This window comes from Falco biarmicus, chromosome 4 (genome assembly GCF_023638135.1).
Source record: "Falco biarmicus isolate bFalBia1 chromosome 4, bFalBia1.pri, whole genome shotgun sequence".
NCBI classification, from domain to species: domain Eukaryota; kingdom Metazoa; phylum Chordata; class Aves; order Falconiformes; family Falconidae; genus Falco; species Falco biarmicus.
In genome coordinates this window covers 23,315,562-23,331,528 of record NC_079291.1, presented here as the reverse complement: position 1 = coordinate 23,331,528, position 15,967 = coordinate 23,315,562, and the positions used below count along the sequence as shown (strand labels likewise).

Sequence of the window (15,967 nt, the reverse complement as noted above, 5' to 3'; positions counted from 1 at the left end):
AAGCGACCATGCAGGTAGGACACACCAGAAGAGGATTGTTCTCCAAAGGCCTGAGCCATGATCGAGCACTTCCTCCGGGGAGAGGCACCTTTCAGCTTCTGGAGGGCGCTGGGACCGTGCTGTAGACACCGGTTGGAGGTCAGGCAGCTGGGGAGGCAGGGGATGCCTGGTGGCCAGTGGCTGCAGGTGAGTCAGCAGTGTGCCCTTGTGGCAAAGCACACCTACTGCGCTCTGAGATGCCAGCGAAAGCGGAGCCAGCACAGGCAGGGAAGTCATCCTTCTCCTCTCTTTGGCACTCCTGAGACCATGCCTGGGCTCCTGCGTTCAGGCTGGGGCTCCTCGGTGTGCAGGCAAGGTACAGGCGTGTTGGAGGGAGTCCAGCGGGAGGCCCCAAGGCAGGCAGGGAGCTTGAGGGCATGATGCACTCAGGGCCTGAGGGAACGAGGCCTTAGCAAAAGAAGGCTCAAAGGGAGACCTTATGGGTGTCTACAGCTACGTGCTCTGAGCACGTGGAGAAGATGAAGCCAGGCTCTTCTCCAAGTGCACGGTGCCGGTAGGCCGAGAGGCCACAGACACAGTTTGGAACCTGCGGAATTCTACTGACGTGTGAGGACCTTATTTTCCAGTTCTTTTTGACCCTGAAAAAGCTCAAGGACTGGAATGCACTGTCCATAAATGTTGTGCAGGCTCTGGCCTTGGACGTTTTCAAGACTCGTCTGGACACAGCCCTGACCGGCCCTGTCCAACCTACATCATGCTATGGGAAGAGCAGAAACAGTTTGGCAGGTTTGTTTGATGGGACTGGAAGTAAGGGCAGGACAGCTGGAGATCCAGCTGGTTTGGAGGAAAGGGAAATTGGCAGGGTTACGGCCATCGGGAAAGGCTGTGTGGTGTTGGGTGAGCTTGGCAGAAGCTGATTTATAAGAGGGGTTGAGCAGCGGGGCACAAAGCTTCATGTGTTGCTTCCTCGAGTACCGATCTTCTTTTGGATAGAAGGAGAAAGTCCACAGTGCCTGTGGGGCTGAGTGGGACAGTTGGTGTCTGCAGGGCTTGGGGGTGTTGAAGATGATGTTTGTAAGAGCTGCAGCCTTGGGCTGTGCTGACAGGAGCTTGGCGCTAGGCACCATGAAGGCGCTAGGACAGGCCAACCCCACCAAGGCCTTGTGCTGTGAGAGAGAGGACACAGGCATCAGGGAAGGAGAGACTCCCACGACATTGCATGGGGGGATGTGTCAGAGAGGTTGGTCCCCAGCTGCAGGCCTGTCGCCCCTCCACCCTGGCAAGGCAGAAGCTGCTGAGTGCAGGAGCAACAGGTGCCACTGCTGGAGGAGGCAGGAGCACAGCACAGGCATTTCAGGCATGCTAAGAACAAGAATTCTCTCCTCCCTTTCTCGTTCTGGGTTCCCCTGGCAGAGTCGTTTCCTGCAGCTCTGCTCTCTCAGAGCTCCCGGTGGGGACGCGGGCGGGAAACAAGGGAAACAAGGGAAAGGGAAAAACTCCTGTCCTTGGAAGAACAGCACCACGCACCAGGGCAGCCCGGGGTCACCCATAGAAAGCAGTCCTGTGCAGAGAACAAACTAGGCTTCTGGTAGACACCAAGCTGGCCATGAGCCAGTACTGTGCCCCTGCGCCAAGGAGTTCCAAGGGAATCCTCGGCCGCCTCAGACAAAGCATTGCCAAGAGGCCAAGAGAGGCGATTGCTCCCCTTTTCTCAGCACTGCTGGGCAACAGCTGGAGCGGCATCTTCTCGCACACCTTCTCTATGACCCAAGTGGGCTGCAGAGGCAGCAGAAGGCAGGCTCTGAGGCTGCTCCCCGGCACCCGCAGGGCAGCGGGGGCTGCCGCTTCCAGCCCCGGAGCGGGGAGGCAGCTCTGGAAGCTGCTCCATCTCCCGGGCCGAGGCCCCGCTGCTGCCCCAGGCTGCGGCGAGCCCCCGAGCGGCGCCGGCGCCGGGCTCAGCCCCGGGGCGGAGCTGGCGGCGGCGCGGAGCAGAGGAGGCGGCGGAGAGGAGGCGCCGCGGCCGCCGCCCAGAGCCGGGGCTGGCGCGGGGCAGCGAGGCGCGGGCGGCGGAGCGGCGGCATGCGGCGGGGCCGGGGCGCAGGGCTGGCGGGGCTGGCCGCGCTGCTGCTGGGTGCGCGGGGCTGGCGGCGGGGGGCGGGCCGGGGCTCGGCCTGCGGGGGCCCCCGCGGGGCTGCCGTCCCCTCGGGCTTCTGCACGGAGCCCTGCCGCCGCGCCGGGCTCGCGTCCCTCCCTCCCTCTGCTGCCATCCCGCCTTCCCTGCGGAAACTCGCCGTGCTCTCGCTGTCCAGCCCTGCCCGCTGCCTCCTTCCCTCCGCCTTCTGCCGCGGAGCGCCTGCAGCCGCTCCTTCCCCGCTGCTGCTTCCCCTCGGGCTCCTTCCCCGCTGCTGCTTCCCCGCTGCTGCTTCCCCTCGGGCTCCTTCCCTTTGTCCCTGTTTTTGTCCAGTGACTCCACCTGTCACTCTCGCGTTCGTATGTCTGCCAGCCGTTAACGGACACCTCCGTTAATGCACCTGTAGACATCCTCTGGAAACTCTTCTCCCCCCCCCATGCCCGAACGGTCCTGGCTGGGATTTGCCATGGCGAACGGCAGGCGGGGCAGGGCACAAAGCAGGTTTTGAGGATTCCCCCTTCTTTTTCTCCTCGGCAGTGGCTGTGGGCAGAGCCCAGGTGCAGCAGGAGCCGTCGGCAGAGACCACCGAGGACACCGGCATCGCCATCAACTGCTCACACCCCAGCATAGGGACAGGAGACTTAATCTACTGGTACCGCCAGCTCCCGGGCCGAGGCCCCGCATTCATCACGAGCGGTCACAAAGGGTCCAGAGAGGTGCAGGACCCTCCGGGGCGGATGTCGGTGGCGGCAGACCGCCGGTCCAGCGCCCTGTGGCTCGCCCGGCCCCGGCGCAGGGACGCGGCGGTGTATTACTGCGCCGTGGGAGACACGGGGCTCGGAGCCGGGGCTGCGGCCGGGCACGAACCTCGGCGGCCGGGGCCGGGCGTGTGTGTCGGGGGCGGGGGGACAGCCCCGGCCGGGCCCGCCAGGGGGCGCTGCCGCCTCGGCCCGCCCGGCCGCGGGCGCTTCCCGCCACCGCCTGCGGCACCGGCACCGGCACCGGGATCAGCGGGTGCCCCTTGCAGTCGCTGCCCGGGCTCAGCACCTCTCCTCCTCGAGGGCTGCTGCGCATCGGTGCTCCGAGGCAGCAAACAGCCGCGCTTGGGCCGCGCTGCACGGGGAGCCTGAGAGGGTCTGTGCAAGGCAGCGGGGCGCAGCGTGTTTCCCACCACGCGCTCGTGCTTGCCCAGCACGGGGTCAGAGCCTTGCGGGTACCGTGGCGTCCCCTGGCCTGTCTGAAAAGGCCTGCCGGCATTGTCCCGCAACGCCTTCCCAGAGGGGACCGATTCCCATCCAGGCCACCTCAGGCTGCTTCTCCTCTTGCCAAGGATGCTGAGCTCTTCATGACTTTTAGGAAGGCCAAGTGACACCTCTAGGTCCTCCAAGTGCTGCCATGGCACAGGGAGTTCACGATGTCAAGAATAAAGCGAACGCAAATGCTCCAGCACGATGCTCAGCTTAGTGGGTGTCTCACCTTTGCCTGGCTGCCTTGGGCAAACACAGCAGCAGCTTCCACCCGGTAATTTTCCCCATCCCAAGGACGCACGCAAAGATCTCAGCTTGGAGTTGTTATTAACACTAACAAGCTCCCTGGGCATTCAAATCAGGCAATTCCCTGCAGATCCTTGTGCATTTCTTCCTGTCAGGCTTTCCTTCCTGGAGATCTGCTGTGTCACCACCATCGTCCCCCAGATGCTGTCCCCAAGATTCCTTGCCAACAGAACAATCCTTTGTGTCTCCTGCTGTTATTTTCCTGCTTCTTCCTGGCTATGCCTGAGTTCCCGATCCTCTCAGCCATGGCCTTCAGTCATGGTGTCACCATACGCAAAGTGCTTGGCAAAAAGCACTGTCATGACAAAGAAGCTCTGCTCCCTGCCAGCGCCGGGAGTGTGGGCAGTGGGCTTTTTGGTCACCTCCTCCCAGGTGGCTCTGCTGCTGCAATGTCCCTTCTGCACCAGGAAGGTTGTTAGACCATTTCTACTGCTGTACTGGGCCAGCATGAGCATGGCGTGTTGGGGTTGGGTTGACCTTGCCTGGCTGCAACGTCTCCCCCACTCTGCTCTATCACTCCCACTCCTCACCAGGATGGAAAAATAAGAAGGCTCATGGTTTGTGGCAAGGACAGGGAAATTTTGACCCAGCAGTTGGTGTCACAGGCAAACAGGCTCAGCTTGGAGAAATTAATTTCTTGCCAATCAAATCAGAGTAGGAGAATGAGAAATGAGAATAAATTTTAAAACACCTTCCCTGCAACACTTCCTTATGCCTGGGCTCACCTTCCGTCCTGACGTCCCTACTTCCTCCCCCAGAGGAACACAGGAGGATGTGCAATGGGTGCTGCAGTCAGTTCATAACTCATTCCCTCTGCCGCCTCTTCCTCCTCATGCTCTTTCCCTGCTGCGGTGTGGGGTCCCTCCCGTGGGAGACTGTCCTTCTCCAACACGAGTCCTTTCCGTGGGCTGCAGTTCTTCCCAAACTGCTACAGCGTGGATCCCCCGTGGGGCCACAGATCTTGCCAGAAGCCTGCTCCATGATGGGATCTCCATGGGGTCACAGCTTCCTTCAGGGCACCTGCTGTGGCTCCTGCTGCATGGGCTCCTCCATGGGCTGCAGGTGGATGTCTGCCCCACCCTTAACCTCCATGGGCTGCAGGGGGACAAGCTGCATCACCAGCTCATCAGGGACAACCTGTGTCATGAGCCACACATGAACCTGGAGCACCTCATCCCCTCCTCCTTCTTTGCTGACTTCAGTGCCTGCAGAGTTGTTTCTCTCCCATATTCTCATTCCTCTCTCCCACATGCTCTTGTGCACCACTTTTTCAACCTTCTTAAATGTATTATTGTGGAGGCGCCACCACCGTCACTGACTGGCCCAGCTTTGGTCAGTGGCAGGTCCGTCTTGTAGCCACCTGAAACTGGCTCTGAACAACATGGGGCGGCACTGACTGGCATCTTCTCACAGAAGCCACCCCGGCAGCCCCCCTGCTACCATAACCTTGCCCCATAAACCAAATACATTCCACTCCTCACCTCTGTGAATCAAGTGTTTTCAATTAACAGTCATATATGCCCTTCTCAGACAGTCCACAATGCTCACAAACTCCCCCTTACATCAGCAGGCCACAGCCAGGGCACAGGACACTGTGCAGATCGCGTCCACAGAAGGATTACTCCATTGCGGTTGGTCATGCTTTTAGAGCATTTGCTTCCATTGGAAACAGATCTGACATCATTGCTACTGTGAACCACCGCAAGCCGGACAGAAGTTGATTGCAAATCAGCAGATAGTAGCAGCTGGGACATCCTGAGTTCTCAGGGTATAAATCAAGGCAATCAGCAGGGGAGTAAGAGAGGTGTAAAGAACCATGGCAGCTCCATCAGTAGGTGGTTTAAATCACCATCAAAAAACCCCCAGAACCTCTGGCAGCAGCGCCCTTAGTTTGGACTGTAAAACCTGCATGGATTCTGTACCCGTTTCCTCCATGTCCAAGATCTCCTCGGTCGGGCAGGCAAACCAGGGGGCATGCCAAGGGCCAGGAGCAGCGCCTTGGCGGTGCTGTGGCCAAATGGCTTACTCGTCTGTATGGAGAAATGCCATCCCTCCCTCTTCTACAAGGACCATTGCAGGTGCTATCCTCATTAAGAAGGAACTCCAGCTTGTTACAAGGTTTACTGTGGTTGGGTTAGGAAGTGCAGCTGTGCTGCTGCAGGTGATGGTTCCTTGTAGCACAGCTAGGGAAAAAGGATTTCAGACATGCAAGTGAAATGCCCTGATAAAACATTGCCCTTCAGTCGTGGTCCTTGGCGAGGAGCGACTCCTCTTGGGTCTGCACAGGGAGGCAGGCAGCAGAGGTCCTCCTGCCACATGAGCCGGGCATTGCTGCTGCTCAGCAGGCAGGGGCTGGGGATCTCTTCCACCCCACTAACATAGCCAGGCCCTGTTAGAACAGAAAGTCACAACTGAGACAGCCTGGGGGCAAGCCATTGCTTTGAATCCACAAGGAGAATTGGTTTCTTGCTGGTACCTTTGTAACGTTGGCTCAGGCACACAATTACAAACTGGCTGCCCCGGCTTCACAGTCCACTTCCAGCCTGCTCCTGCTGCTGTGGGAAGGCCTCCTGCAGAGAGGTGTTTTGCCATAGACCGGGTCAGTACAACGAAAAGAGACCCCTAGTTAAAGAAGTGAGTTTATCTTTACTTACATTTTAAAAAATAGAATAGGAAGTGAAACAAGTAGTAAGTGAAAGGATACAGCAAGAATAAAACAAGGCAATGCACCTAATCACTGCTGCCTATGACAGGCTACAGCGGTTAAGAAAGATACATCACCAACTGCCTTAATACTTTACCGTCATCCGGGTCCACAGCTGCTGGGAGCCCTGGTTACAGTGAGGATTTGGAGAGCCTGTCCCAGCATTTGGGAGGTCCTACACAGGGCATCCACTCATAGGTGAGGTCTCCAAAGTCACTGTCAGAGGGTCCAGCTCTTATAGTGTTGAATAAACAAGATCACCTGATTTCAAATGCAGAGACATCTGGTTTCACACTCCTCCCACAGATCCCACCAAAGCCTGGCCCGGGCTACCAGGAGGAACCAAGGGAGCCTCCCTTACCTACTTGATTTTAACCACCGGTTTCCATAGAAGGCCATATATCTGGTTTCACAGCCTTGACCACCTGCCTCCAAGCAAGGAAGGATGCACTCCATCTTTGCAAATGATTATATTCTATCTAAGCTACATCTTTCACTAATGATCATGCATATTTTACCAATGATTGGATACTAAATACAGATATATATATATAAAACATTTGGTTGGCGTGTTCATCTAGATGTGAAAGTTGGCTCCTGGTCCCAGCCAGTCCCCAGCGAGGCTGGTGCGGCTGCAGGAGCTGACGCAGCTGTGAAAGTTCATGTGCACAGGCTTGAGAGGCAGAGGGGAAAGGTTCAGCCCTTCGTCCTGCCTCAGCTGGGGACTGTGGTGGCAGCTACAGTGCATTACCAGGAGCCCCTGGCAGGTTTGCAGACATTGGAGAGCAGAGGGCAGCCCACCGTCCTTCTGCCACGGCCTCGGCTGAGCAGCAGGACCCTGAAGGCCTTGTGGGAGCGGGGTTGTGAATGGGGGCTGCTGCGCTCGCCAGCTGTTTTCTGCAGTCCCTGCCAGCTGTGTGAGCCAAGGGCCCTGGGTGAGAAGTGGCAGAGGAGCCCTGCTCCAGGAGCAGGAGGCAGTAAAACCGAGCAGCCCTTTGGCTTGCCTGGGGATAGCGGTTCTGGGGCCCAGGGTGGGACAAGCACCTGGCGCCTGTGGCTAATGTGGGCAGGTGAAGGGACACAGGGGGACTGCCTGTACAACGGAGAGCTGTGTGGCAGTGTCCTCCCCCTGCCAGAGTGCGGGAGCGTGCCTGTCCCTGTGCGGCTGGTTTCTGCAGCAGATGCTCTTTACAGAGATGTTTCTCTTCAGGTTCCTGCTCCACGGCCAGAGGGGAAGGGAGAGTGTGCGACACCTGGGTCCGATGCCAGGAGAAGATCACCAGGGATGCCATTCCCTCTGATGGACGGTACCTACACCACGAGGCTCTGGAGAACGTTCTGGTGGTAGAGGCTGGGGGACAGGTGCAACGAGGCCTGCCTGGAGCAGCAGGGAGAGAGTTTTGCTCCGCCCTCTGGGCTGTGGTTTGGAGGCCTCTTTGATCGGGCAGAGGCAGAGGAAGAGGTGAAGTTGCAAGCATCAGGTCCCTCCGGCTGGCAGGTGCCTGCACACCCCGTGAAGGGAGAGCGTGACATGGCCCTGATTGTGCTGGCAGCCCTGGCGGGACTGGCAGCCTTTGGTGAGATGCCACTTCCAGGCTGGGGTGAACGAGGCAAGAGTTTGCGCAGCTGGTGGTGGAAGCACGGAGGTGTCAGTCCTGACGGCCTGGGGGATCAGGGAGTGTTTCTGTAGGGAGAGCCGGGGCTGCAGGTGGGTATGGCAAATAATGTGGGAGATGTCAGGAGTAACGAGCATAAGAGGAAGGACAAGACTTTACCCTGCATTTGCAGGTACCGAGCATTCTTGAGTGTGCTGCTAATACAGTCCAAGCCTGAAAGAGGGAAGACGCTGGGGAACGGAGCTGTGTGGCATCTAGGAGCTTCTCTCCTAGGTGTGCTGGAGAAAAGGTTACCAGCCTCTGCAGGGCTGTCTCTAAACCTCGGGGGACAAACAGAGAAGGCTAACTAGAGTCAAGGAGAGCTGAAATGCTGTACAGGGACAGGGCAAGGGCAGAGGACGTGGTGTGTCATATGGAGGAGCTTCGCTAGCAAGAAGATACAGTCAGAGGTGGGAGAAGGACAGCTCATGGCTGCTGCTGCTGAAGGAGACAGCAGCAGTTAACATAGCTCAGAGGCAGATACGGAGAGAAAGAGTGGCTGGAAAGACATGTGCGCACTGCTGGAAAGCAGGATGATCTGGGCGGTGAGGAGTGGCAAGCAGCTGCAGAAAGAAGGGTGCAGGGACAAGCAGCTCAGCATCTCAGAGCCTGGGAAAAGTGAGATGGAGAGCGGGGACAGTGAGCAAGCCCAGGAAGTGACAGATGGACTGGTGCACAGGCAAGCAAGGCTGAAAGATATTTCTGGCTTTACAGGTCATGCCCAAAAGGACTCTGTGCTCCAGTTCCCCGCAGAAATGACCATCCAGAGAGGACACAGCACAGCTCTGCGCTGCAATTTCTCCACCAGTTCTGCCAGTCCCTACATCTTCTGGTACCAGCAGCGCCAGACGCAGTCCCCTCAGATGCTGCTGCAGGGAGTGTACAAATGGAAACTGCAGGTGGATTCAGGGAAGTTCTTGTCTTCACTGTCTGTGGAGACCTCCCAGGTGGTTCTGCATGTGCGGGATGCTGAGCTCCAGGACAGCGCTGCCTATTTCTGTGCACTGAGCCCACAGTGGTGCCCACAGCACGCAGCAGCGCATAGAAACATGGGCGGTGCTGTGAGGGGCACATCCCTCCCTGCCACTGCTTGCCTGGAGCTCTGAGCTCAGCCTACTCAGCAGCAGCACCTGGGGGCTGTGGTGAGGCTGGGCCTCTGCCTCCCCAGCCTGTACTGCTGTGAGGCACAGGCCTGTGTGACTTGTGCAGCTGCCTCTGGATCCAGGCTCTTTGATGATGAGAAGCGCTCAAGAAAGCACCGCAGAGTGGACGTTTTCAAGGCCCTTCCAGATATCGAGCCTGTCCACATCTCAAGCCTATGTGTGGAGGATAATGCAAAGCTGGAGAACATCCCCTTTGCTGCAGCCACCCAAAGAATTCCCATGGTACCAGGAAAAGAAAGGAAAAGAAACATTAAATCCCTCAGTGGTAGCAGCTCCCGCCTGACCTTGGTGATCTCCTCAGGGGTCTGGGACCAGCCCCTGCCCTTGCAGAGGGAGCCGTTCCACAGTGAAACACTCATAATCCCCTCTTGGTGGAGGACAGGGATGTAGGGATTTCCATCCTTCCACTTGTACACTTTTGTCAAGACGTCGGGATTTTCATGGAGGAAATAGGATATGAGACTGTGGTGGCTGCCAAGAGACACTTCTCCCCACCCGAAGGGATGAGATTTACAGGTAAAGGGAATTCTAGGTATGTTCCCCCAGCACTGCAGCCAATTCCTGAGCAATTCCCCTCCTTGCCTTGCACCTGGGGGTTGGCTGAACCCTGAGCCTGCAATCTCACCCTGTTCAGATGCATGGATCAGCCTTTGGCAGCTTATAGAAAGCGAGGTGGAGCATGAGCCCAGTGCCAAAGCTGACAAACGGATAGATACGGCGGACACGGAGCCAGGCAATGCTGAAATACCTTTCTGGCTTGACAGATCACAGGCAGAAGGAATTTACGCTGCAGTTCCACCAGAAGCGACCATGCAGGTAGGACACACCAGAAGAGGATTGTTCTCCAAAGGCCTGAGCCATGATCGAGCACTTCCTCCGGGGAGAGGCACCTTTCAGCTTCTGGAGGGCGCTGGGACCGTGCTGTAGACACAGGTTGGAGGTCAGGCAGCTGGGGAGGCAGGGGATGCCTGGTGGCCAGTGGCTGCAGGTGGGTCAGCAGTGTGCCCTTGTGGCAAAGCACACCTACTTGCGCTCTGAGATGCCAGCGAAAGCGGAGCCAGCACAGGCAGGGAAGTCATCCTTCTCCTCTCTTTGGCACTCCTGAGACCATGCCTGGGCTCCTGCGTTCAGGCTGGGGCTCCTCGGTGTGCAGGCAAGGTACAGGCGTGTTGGAGGGAGTCCAGCGGGAGGCCCCAAGGCAGGCAGGGAGCTTGAGGGCATGATGCACTCAGAGCCTGAGGGAACGAGGCCTTAGCAAAAGAAGGCTCAAAGGGAGACCTTATGGGTGTCTACAGCTACGTGCTCTGAGCACGTGGAGAAGATGAAGCCAGGCTCTTCTCCAAGTGCACGGTGCCGGTAGGCCGAGAGGCCACAGACACAGTTTGGAACCTGCGGAATTCTACTGACGTGTGAGGACCTTATTTTCCAGTTCTTTTTGACCCTGAAAAAGCTCAAGGACTGGAATGCACTGTCCATAAATGTTGTGCAGGCTCTGGCCTTGGACGTTTTCAAGACTCGTCTGGACACAGCCCTGACCGGCCCTGTCCAACCTACATCATGCTATGGGAAGAGCAGAAACAGTTTGGCAGGTTTGTTTGATGGGACTGGAAGTAAGGGGAGGACAGCTGGAGATCCAGCTGCTTTGGAGGAAAGGGAAATTGGCAGGGTTACGGTCATCGGGAAAGGCTGTGTGGTGTTGGGTGAGCTTGGCAGAAGCTGATTTATAAGAGGGGTTGAGCAGCGGGGCACAAAGCTTCCTGTGTTGCTTCCTCGAGTACCGATCTTCTTTTGGATAGAAGGAGAAAGTCCACAGTGCCTGTGGGGCTGAGTGGGACAGTTGGTGTCTGCAGGGCTTGGGGGTGTTGAAGATGATGTTTGTAAGAGCTGCAGCCTTGGGCTGTGCTGACAGGAGCTTGGCGCTAGGCACCGTGAAGGCGCTAGGACAGGCCAACCCCACCAAGGCCTTGTGCTGTGAGAGAGAGGACACAGGCATCAGGGAAGGAGAGACTCCCACGACATTGCATGGGGGGATGTGTCAGAGAGGTTGGTCCCCAGCTGCAGGCCTGTCGCCCCTCCACCCTGGCAAGGCAGAAGCTGCTGAGTGCAGGAGCAACAGGTGCCACTGCTGGAGGAGGCAGGAGCACAGCACAGGCATTTCAGGCATGCTAAGAACAAGAATTCTCTCCTCCCTTTCTCGTTCTGGGTTCCCCTGGCAGAGTCGTTTCCTGCAGCTCTGCTCTCTCAGAGCTCCCGGTGGGGACGCGGGCGGTCTTTGAGTCGCTCTCACACATGCAGGACGATCCATCTCAGCATGGTCCTTGCGTATCTCGTCATCGTTGACTTCCTGAGGCAACCGCTGGGTAAGCCTTGGCTTTGACTGACGGTACGATTCCTCGTCTGCTCTGGTACCAGCAGAAGAAAGGCTAAGCCCCACAGCACGTCTCGTAGCAGGCAGCGGGTAGTCCCAGGCAGAGCGGCCATTTCACCACGTTGCTGAACACCACAGGGAAATAGAGCGTCCTGCAGCCAGCGCAAGTCGAGGTCTCGGCCAGTGCCGTGCACCTCGCTGCTGTGCAAGACACCCTGGCACAGGGAGATGCTCCGGCTGTGCGACGAGCCAGGGGAGGGAGGGGACGTGCCTGTGCAAGGCTGAGCTTGGGGGAAGGGGCCCTCAGGTGTCCCCGGGCAGCGCTCCTTCCCCCGTCCACCCAGAGCTCTGCAGGCCAAGACCCTCTTCCAGGGAGGGCCGGTGTCAGTGGCCTGAGAGGCAGCAGAAGGCGGTGAAAGAATCTGAGGTCCCCGTGCCTTCGCTGTGGCTTACGTGAGTATTCTGCCCAATGGCTCTGCTGAGGTGACAGGCAATGCAGGAGATCAGCGCAGTTTCTGCATTGGTGCCTTGCTGCTGCTCTTTGCTTTCTGGTTTCCCTGCGGCACGTTGCTTCTTCAGGTATTCCTGCAGGCCTGTCTCTTAGAGCAGCTGCTCGAGGATGCGTCCCTCACAGGTCAGAGCTCAAGGTAAGAGGAAAGGTACATAAGTGACATGCCACGTGGCAATGCTCCTTCCTGGAACGACATGATGACAAGGATTTTGGAAAACCCTCCGGCTGCTGTGTGTTGGGAGCCTGAGGAAGTCTCTTCTCAGTGCGCTCTGTCCGTCCCTGGAGCCTTTCTTATGCCCTACCTTGTGTGCTGCCCTCAGCCCTGCCTCATCTCTTCTGCAGCGGGACCATGCTGTACAAGTCTATCCAAGAGCTGAATGGGGGAGCAGACCAGCAGGCAGAGGTGGGCAACATGTCCTCCAGGAGAAGAGCTGGCCTGGGGGAAAGCTGCTTCCTGCCTGGGGGAAGGCCAGGCAGCACAGAGCAGCTGCGGGGGCTTGGGCACTGGGTGCCGTCGTCTGTGGCCTGGCCAGGCTGATTTCAGCGTCAGCCTGTGAGTCGCCTTAGCCCTGCCCATGCGTGCAACTGCCGTGCTGTGCAGGGAACTGTTTCTGGCATAGAGGGTGTACAGGTGACCTGCCCTTGCTATCCTTGCCCTTGGGTGCAGGCCATGGCCCATCATTATGGGGACAGGTGGGAGGAGGAGGAGGAGGAGAATGTCTTGGGCTCTTGTAAATGCTTTTCCTCACTCCAGCCCCACTCCTGCTTCCTTTGGAGCCATCTTCTCACTGAGCTTCCTTTTGCAGCACTACGCTACCGAAACCATGAGGAATACCATTCCTCATAGGCCTGAGAGCTGCTGACAGCTCAGGCACGCCAGCAGCACCAGGATCCTCACTGAGGGACAGCCGTGGTTGGGCTGCCCATCTGCAGGACATGCTCTGAGGCCAAGGGGCTGCTCCTGAGCAGAGATGCCAGGATACAGGGTCTGATTGTCACTGACTTGGGAGGAGCTGGCTGTGTCTTCCTCAGCCTGAAAGGGAAGGGGAGGCTGAATCTTTGGCTGCTTCAAAGATGTACTCAGAAGAGTCCCCTGGGATAAGGCCCTAGAGGCAACAGGGGCCCAAGAAAGCTGGTTCCTAGTCAAGAATTGCATTCTCCGGGCTCAAGAGCAGCCCATCCCAACAAGGAAGAAGTCTGGAAAGAACGCCAGGAGGCCTACATGGATGAACAAGGAGCTCCTGGTGGAATTCAAACACAAAAAGGAAGCATACGGAAGGTGGAAGCCACAACAAGTAACCTGGGAGGCGTACAGAGACAACCTCCAATGAGGTTAAGGAAGAGAAAGCCCAGCTGGAAGTCAGTCGAGGGAGGGATGTCAAAGGCAAGAAGGGCTCCTCTAAGGGCATGGGTAACAAAAGGAAGAATACGGCAAATGAAGGAGCATGCTCAATGAGATGAGGGCCCTGGTGGCACAGAATAGGGGAAAAACTGAGGTGCTGAAGGCCGCTTTTGCCTCACTCCTTACTAGCAAGACTGGCCTTCAGGAATCCCAATTGCAGACCTGGGGAAAGTCGGGAGTAAGGGAGACCTGCCCTTGGCAGAAGGAGATCAGGTCAGGGAATACTGAAGCAAACTGCACATAGAAACTGTCCGTGGGCTCTGACAGCATGCACCGCAAGAGCTGAGGGAGCTGGCTCATGTCATTGCCAGGTCACTCACGAGTATCTTCAAATGACCACGGTGACTGGAAGACGTGCCTGAGCACTGGAGGAAAGCCAATGTTGCTCCTTCATTCAAGAAAAAAGAAGGAGAATCCAAGGAACCACAGGCTTTTCAGCCTCACCTCAGTCTCTGTGAAGGGGATGGAGCAGGTAATCCCAGAAAGCCTGATTAATGCAGGCATGATAGCGATGAGAAAGCCACCATGAGTAGTCAGTATGGCTTCACCAAAGGGAACTCACGCCTGACCAAGCTGGTAAGCTTCTGCGATGAAGAGGCTGGCTTGGGAGATGATGGGAGAGCAGTGGATCTCATCTGGCTCCACTTGAGCAAGGCCTTTGATGCCGTCCTCATTAAAGAAGCCATTGACATAGAGCGCTGCATGAGCAGACAGTGAGGTGGATTGAAAACTCTCTGAATGTCCAGGCCCAGGGGGGGCTGGTCAGTGGCGCAAAACTGAGTCACAGGCCACTGAGTAGTGGGTGTTCCATGGATCAATAGTGGGCCCTGTTCAACCCCTTCTCTAATGATCTCTATGATGGAACAGAGCGTGCCCGCAGCAGGGTTGCAGAGCACCCCAACCTGGGAGGAGTGGCTGCTGTTCCAGAGGGTCTGGCCACTGGCCACAGGGACCACACCAGGCTGGAGAAATGGGCTGATGGGAACCTCATGCAGTTCAACAAGGGAAAGGGAAAAACTCCCGTCCTTGGAAGAACAGCACCACGCACCAGGGCAGCCCGGGGTCACCCATAGAAAGCAGTCCTGTGCAGAGAACAAACTAGGCTTCTGGTAGACACCAAGCTGGCCATGAGCCAGTACTGTGCCCCTGCGCCAAGGAGTTCCAAGGGAATCCTCGGCCGCCTCAGACAAAGCATTGCCAAGAGGCCAAGAGAGGCGATTGCTCCCCTTTTCTCAGCACTGCTGGGCAACAGCTGGAGCGGCATCTTCTCGCACACCTTCTCTATGACCCAAGTGGGCTGCAGAGGCAGCAGAAGGCAGGCTCTGAGGCTGCTCCCCGGCACCCGCAGGGCAGCGGGGGCTGCCGCTTCCAGCCCCGGAGCGGGGAGGCAGCTCCGGAAGCTGCTCCATCTCCCGGGCCGAGGCCCCGCTGCTGCCCCAGGCTGCGGCGAGCCCCCGAGCGGCGCCGGCGCCGGGCTCAGCCCCGGGGCGGAGCTGGCGGCGGCGCGGAGCAGAGGAGGCGGCGGAGAGGAGGCGCCGCGGCCGCCGCCCAGAGCCGGGGCTGGCGCGGGGCAGCGAGGCGCGGGCGGCGGAGCGGCGGCATGCGGCGGGGCCGGGGCGCAGGGCTGGCGGGGCTGGCCGCGCTGCTGCTGGGTGCGCGGGGCTGGCGGCGGGGGGCGGGCCGGGGCTCGGCCTGCGGGGGCCCCCGCGGGGCTGCCGTCCCCTCGGGCTTCTGCACGGAGCCCTGCCGCCGCGCCGGGCTCGCGTCCCTCCCTCCCTCTGCTGCCATCCCGCCTTCCCTGCGGAAACTCGCCGTGCTCTCGCTGTCCAGCCCTGCCCGCTGCCTCCTTCCCTCCGCCTTCTGCCGCGGAGCGCCTGCAGCCGCTCCTTCCCCGCTGCTGCTTCCCCTCGGGCTCCTTCCCCGCTGCTGCTTCCCCGCTGCTGCTTCCCCTCGGGCTCCTTCCCTTTGTCCCTGTTTTTCTCCAGTGACTCCACCTGTCGCTCTCGCGTGCGTATGTCTGCCAGCCGTTAACGGACACCTCCGTTAATGCACCGCTAGACATCCTCTGGAAACTCTTCTCCCCCCGCCATGCCCGAATGTTGCCGACTGGGATTTGCCATGGCGAACGGCAGGCGGGGCAGGGCACAAAGCAGGTTTTGAGGATTCCCCCTTCTTTTTCTCCTCGGCAGTGGCTGTGGGCAGAGCCCAGGTGCAGCAGGAGCCGTCGGCAGAGACCACCGAGGACACCGGCATCGCCATCAACTGCTCACACCCCAGCATAGGGACAGGAGACTTCATCCAGTGGTACCGCCAGCTCCCGGGCCGAGGCCCCGCATTCATCACGAGCGGTTACAAAGGGTCCAGAGAGGTGCAGGACCCTCCGGGGCGGATGTCGGTGGCGGCAGACCGCCGGTCCAGCGCCCTGTGGCTCGCCCGGCCCCGGCGCAGGGACGCGGCGGTGTATTACTGCGCCGTGGGAG

General features: G+C 58.6%; 1 protein-coding gene and 1 gene segment (V, D, J or C); both read left to right on the top strand.

Annotated features, from left to right (window-relative positions):
* Positions 1–1,903: 1,903 nt before the first annotated feature.
* Positions 1,904–3,531, top strand: LOC130148283 (collagen alpha-1(I) chain-like). Its single transcript, XM_056336720.1, has 2 exons — positions 1,904–2,131; positions 2,669–3,531. The coding sequence occupies exons 1-2, from the start codon at positions 2,080–2,082 to the stop codon at positions 3,259–3,261; spliced, it is 645 nt and encodes a 214-aa protein (XP_056192695.1). The 5' UTR covers positions 1,904–2,079; the 3' UTR covers positions 3,262–3,531.
* A 4,260-nt stretch (positions 3,532–7,791) lies between these two features.
* On the top strand, positions 7,792–9,249 carry LOC130148522 (T cell receptor alpha variable 12-3-like). The segment is given in 2 exon segments: positions 7,792–7,965; positions 8,758–9,249. Coding segments are annotated over 2 exon segments (438 nt in total).
* The last annotated feature ends 6,718 nt before the right edge of the window (positions 9,250–15,967 follow it).

What these genes read in the sequence shown, in the direction of transcription:
- LOC130148283 (XM_056336720.1), top strand. Translation starts at nt 2,080, where the DNA reads ATGCGGCGGGGCCGGGGCGCAGGGCTGGCGGGGCTGGCCGCGCTGCTG. An exon ending in GCTGGCCGCGCTGCTGCTGG is followed by an intron (nt 2,132 to 2,668) that starts GTGCGCGGGGCT and finishes TCTCCTCGGCAG; the next exon opens with TGGCTGTGGGCAGAGCCCAG.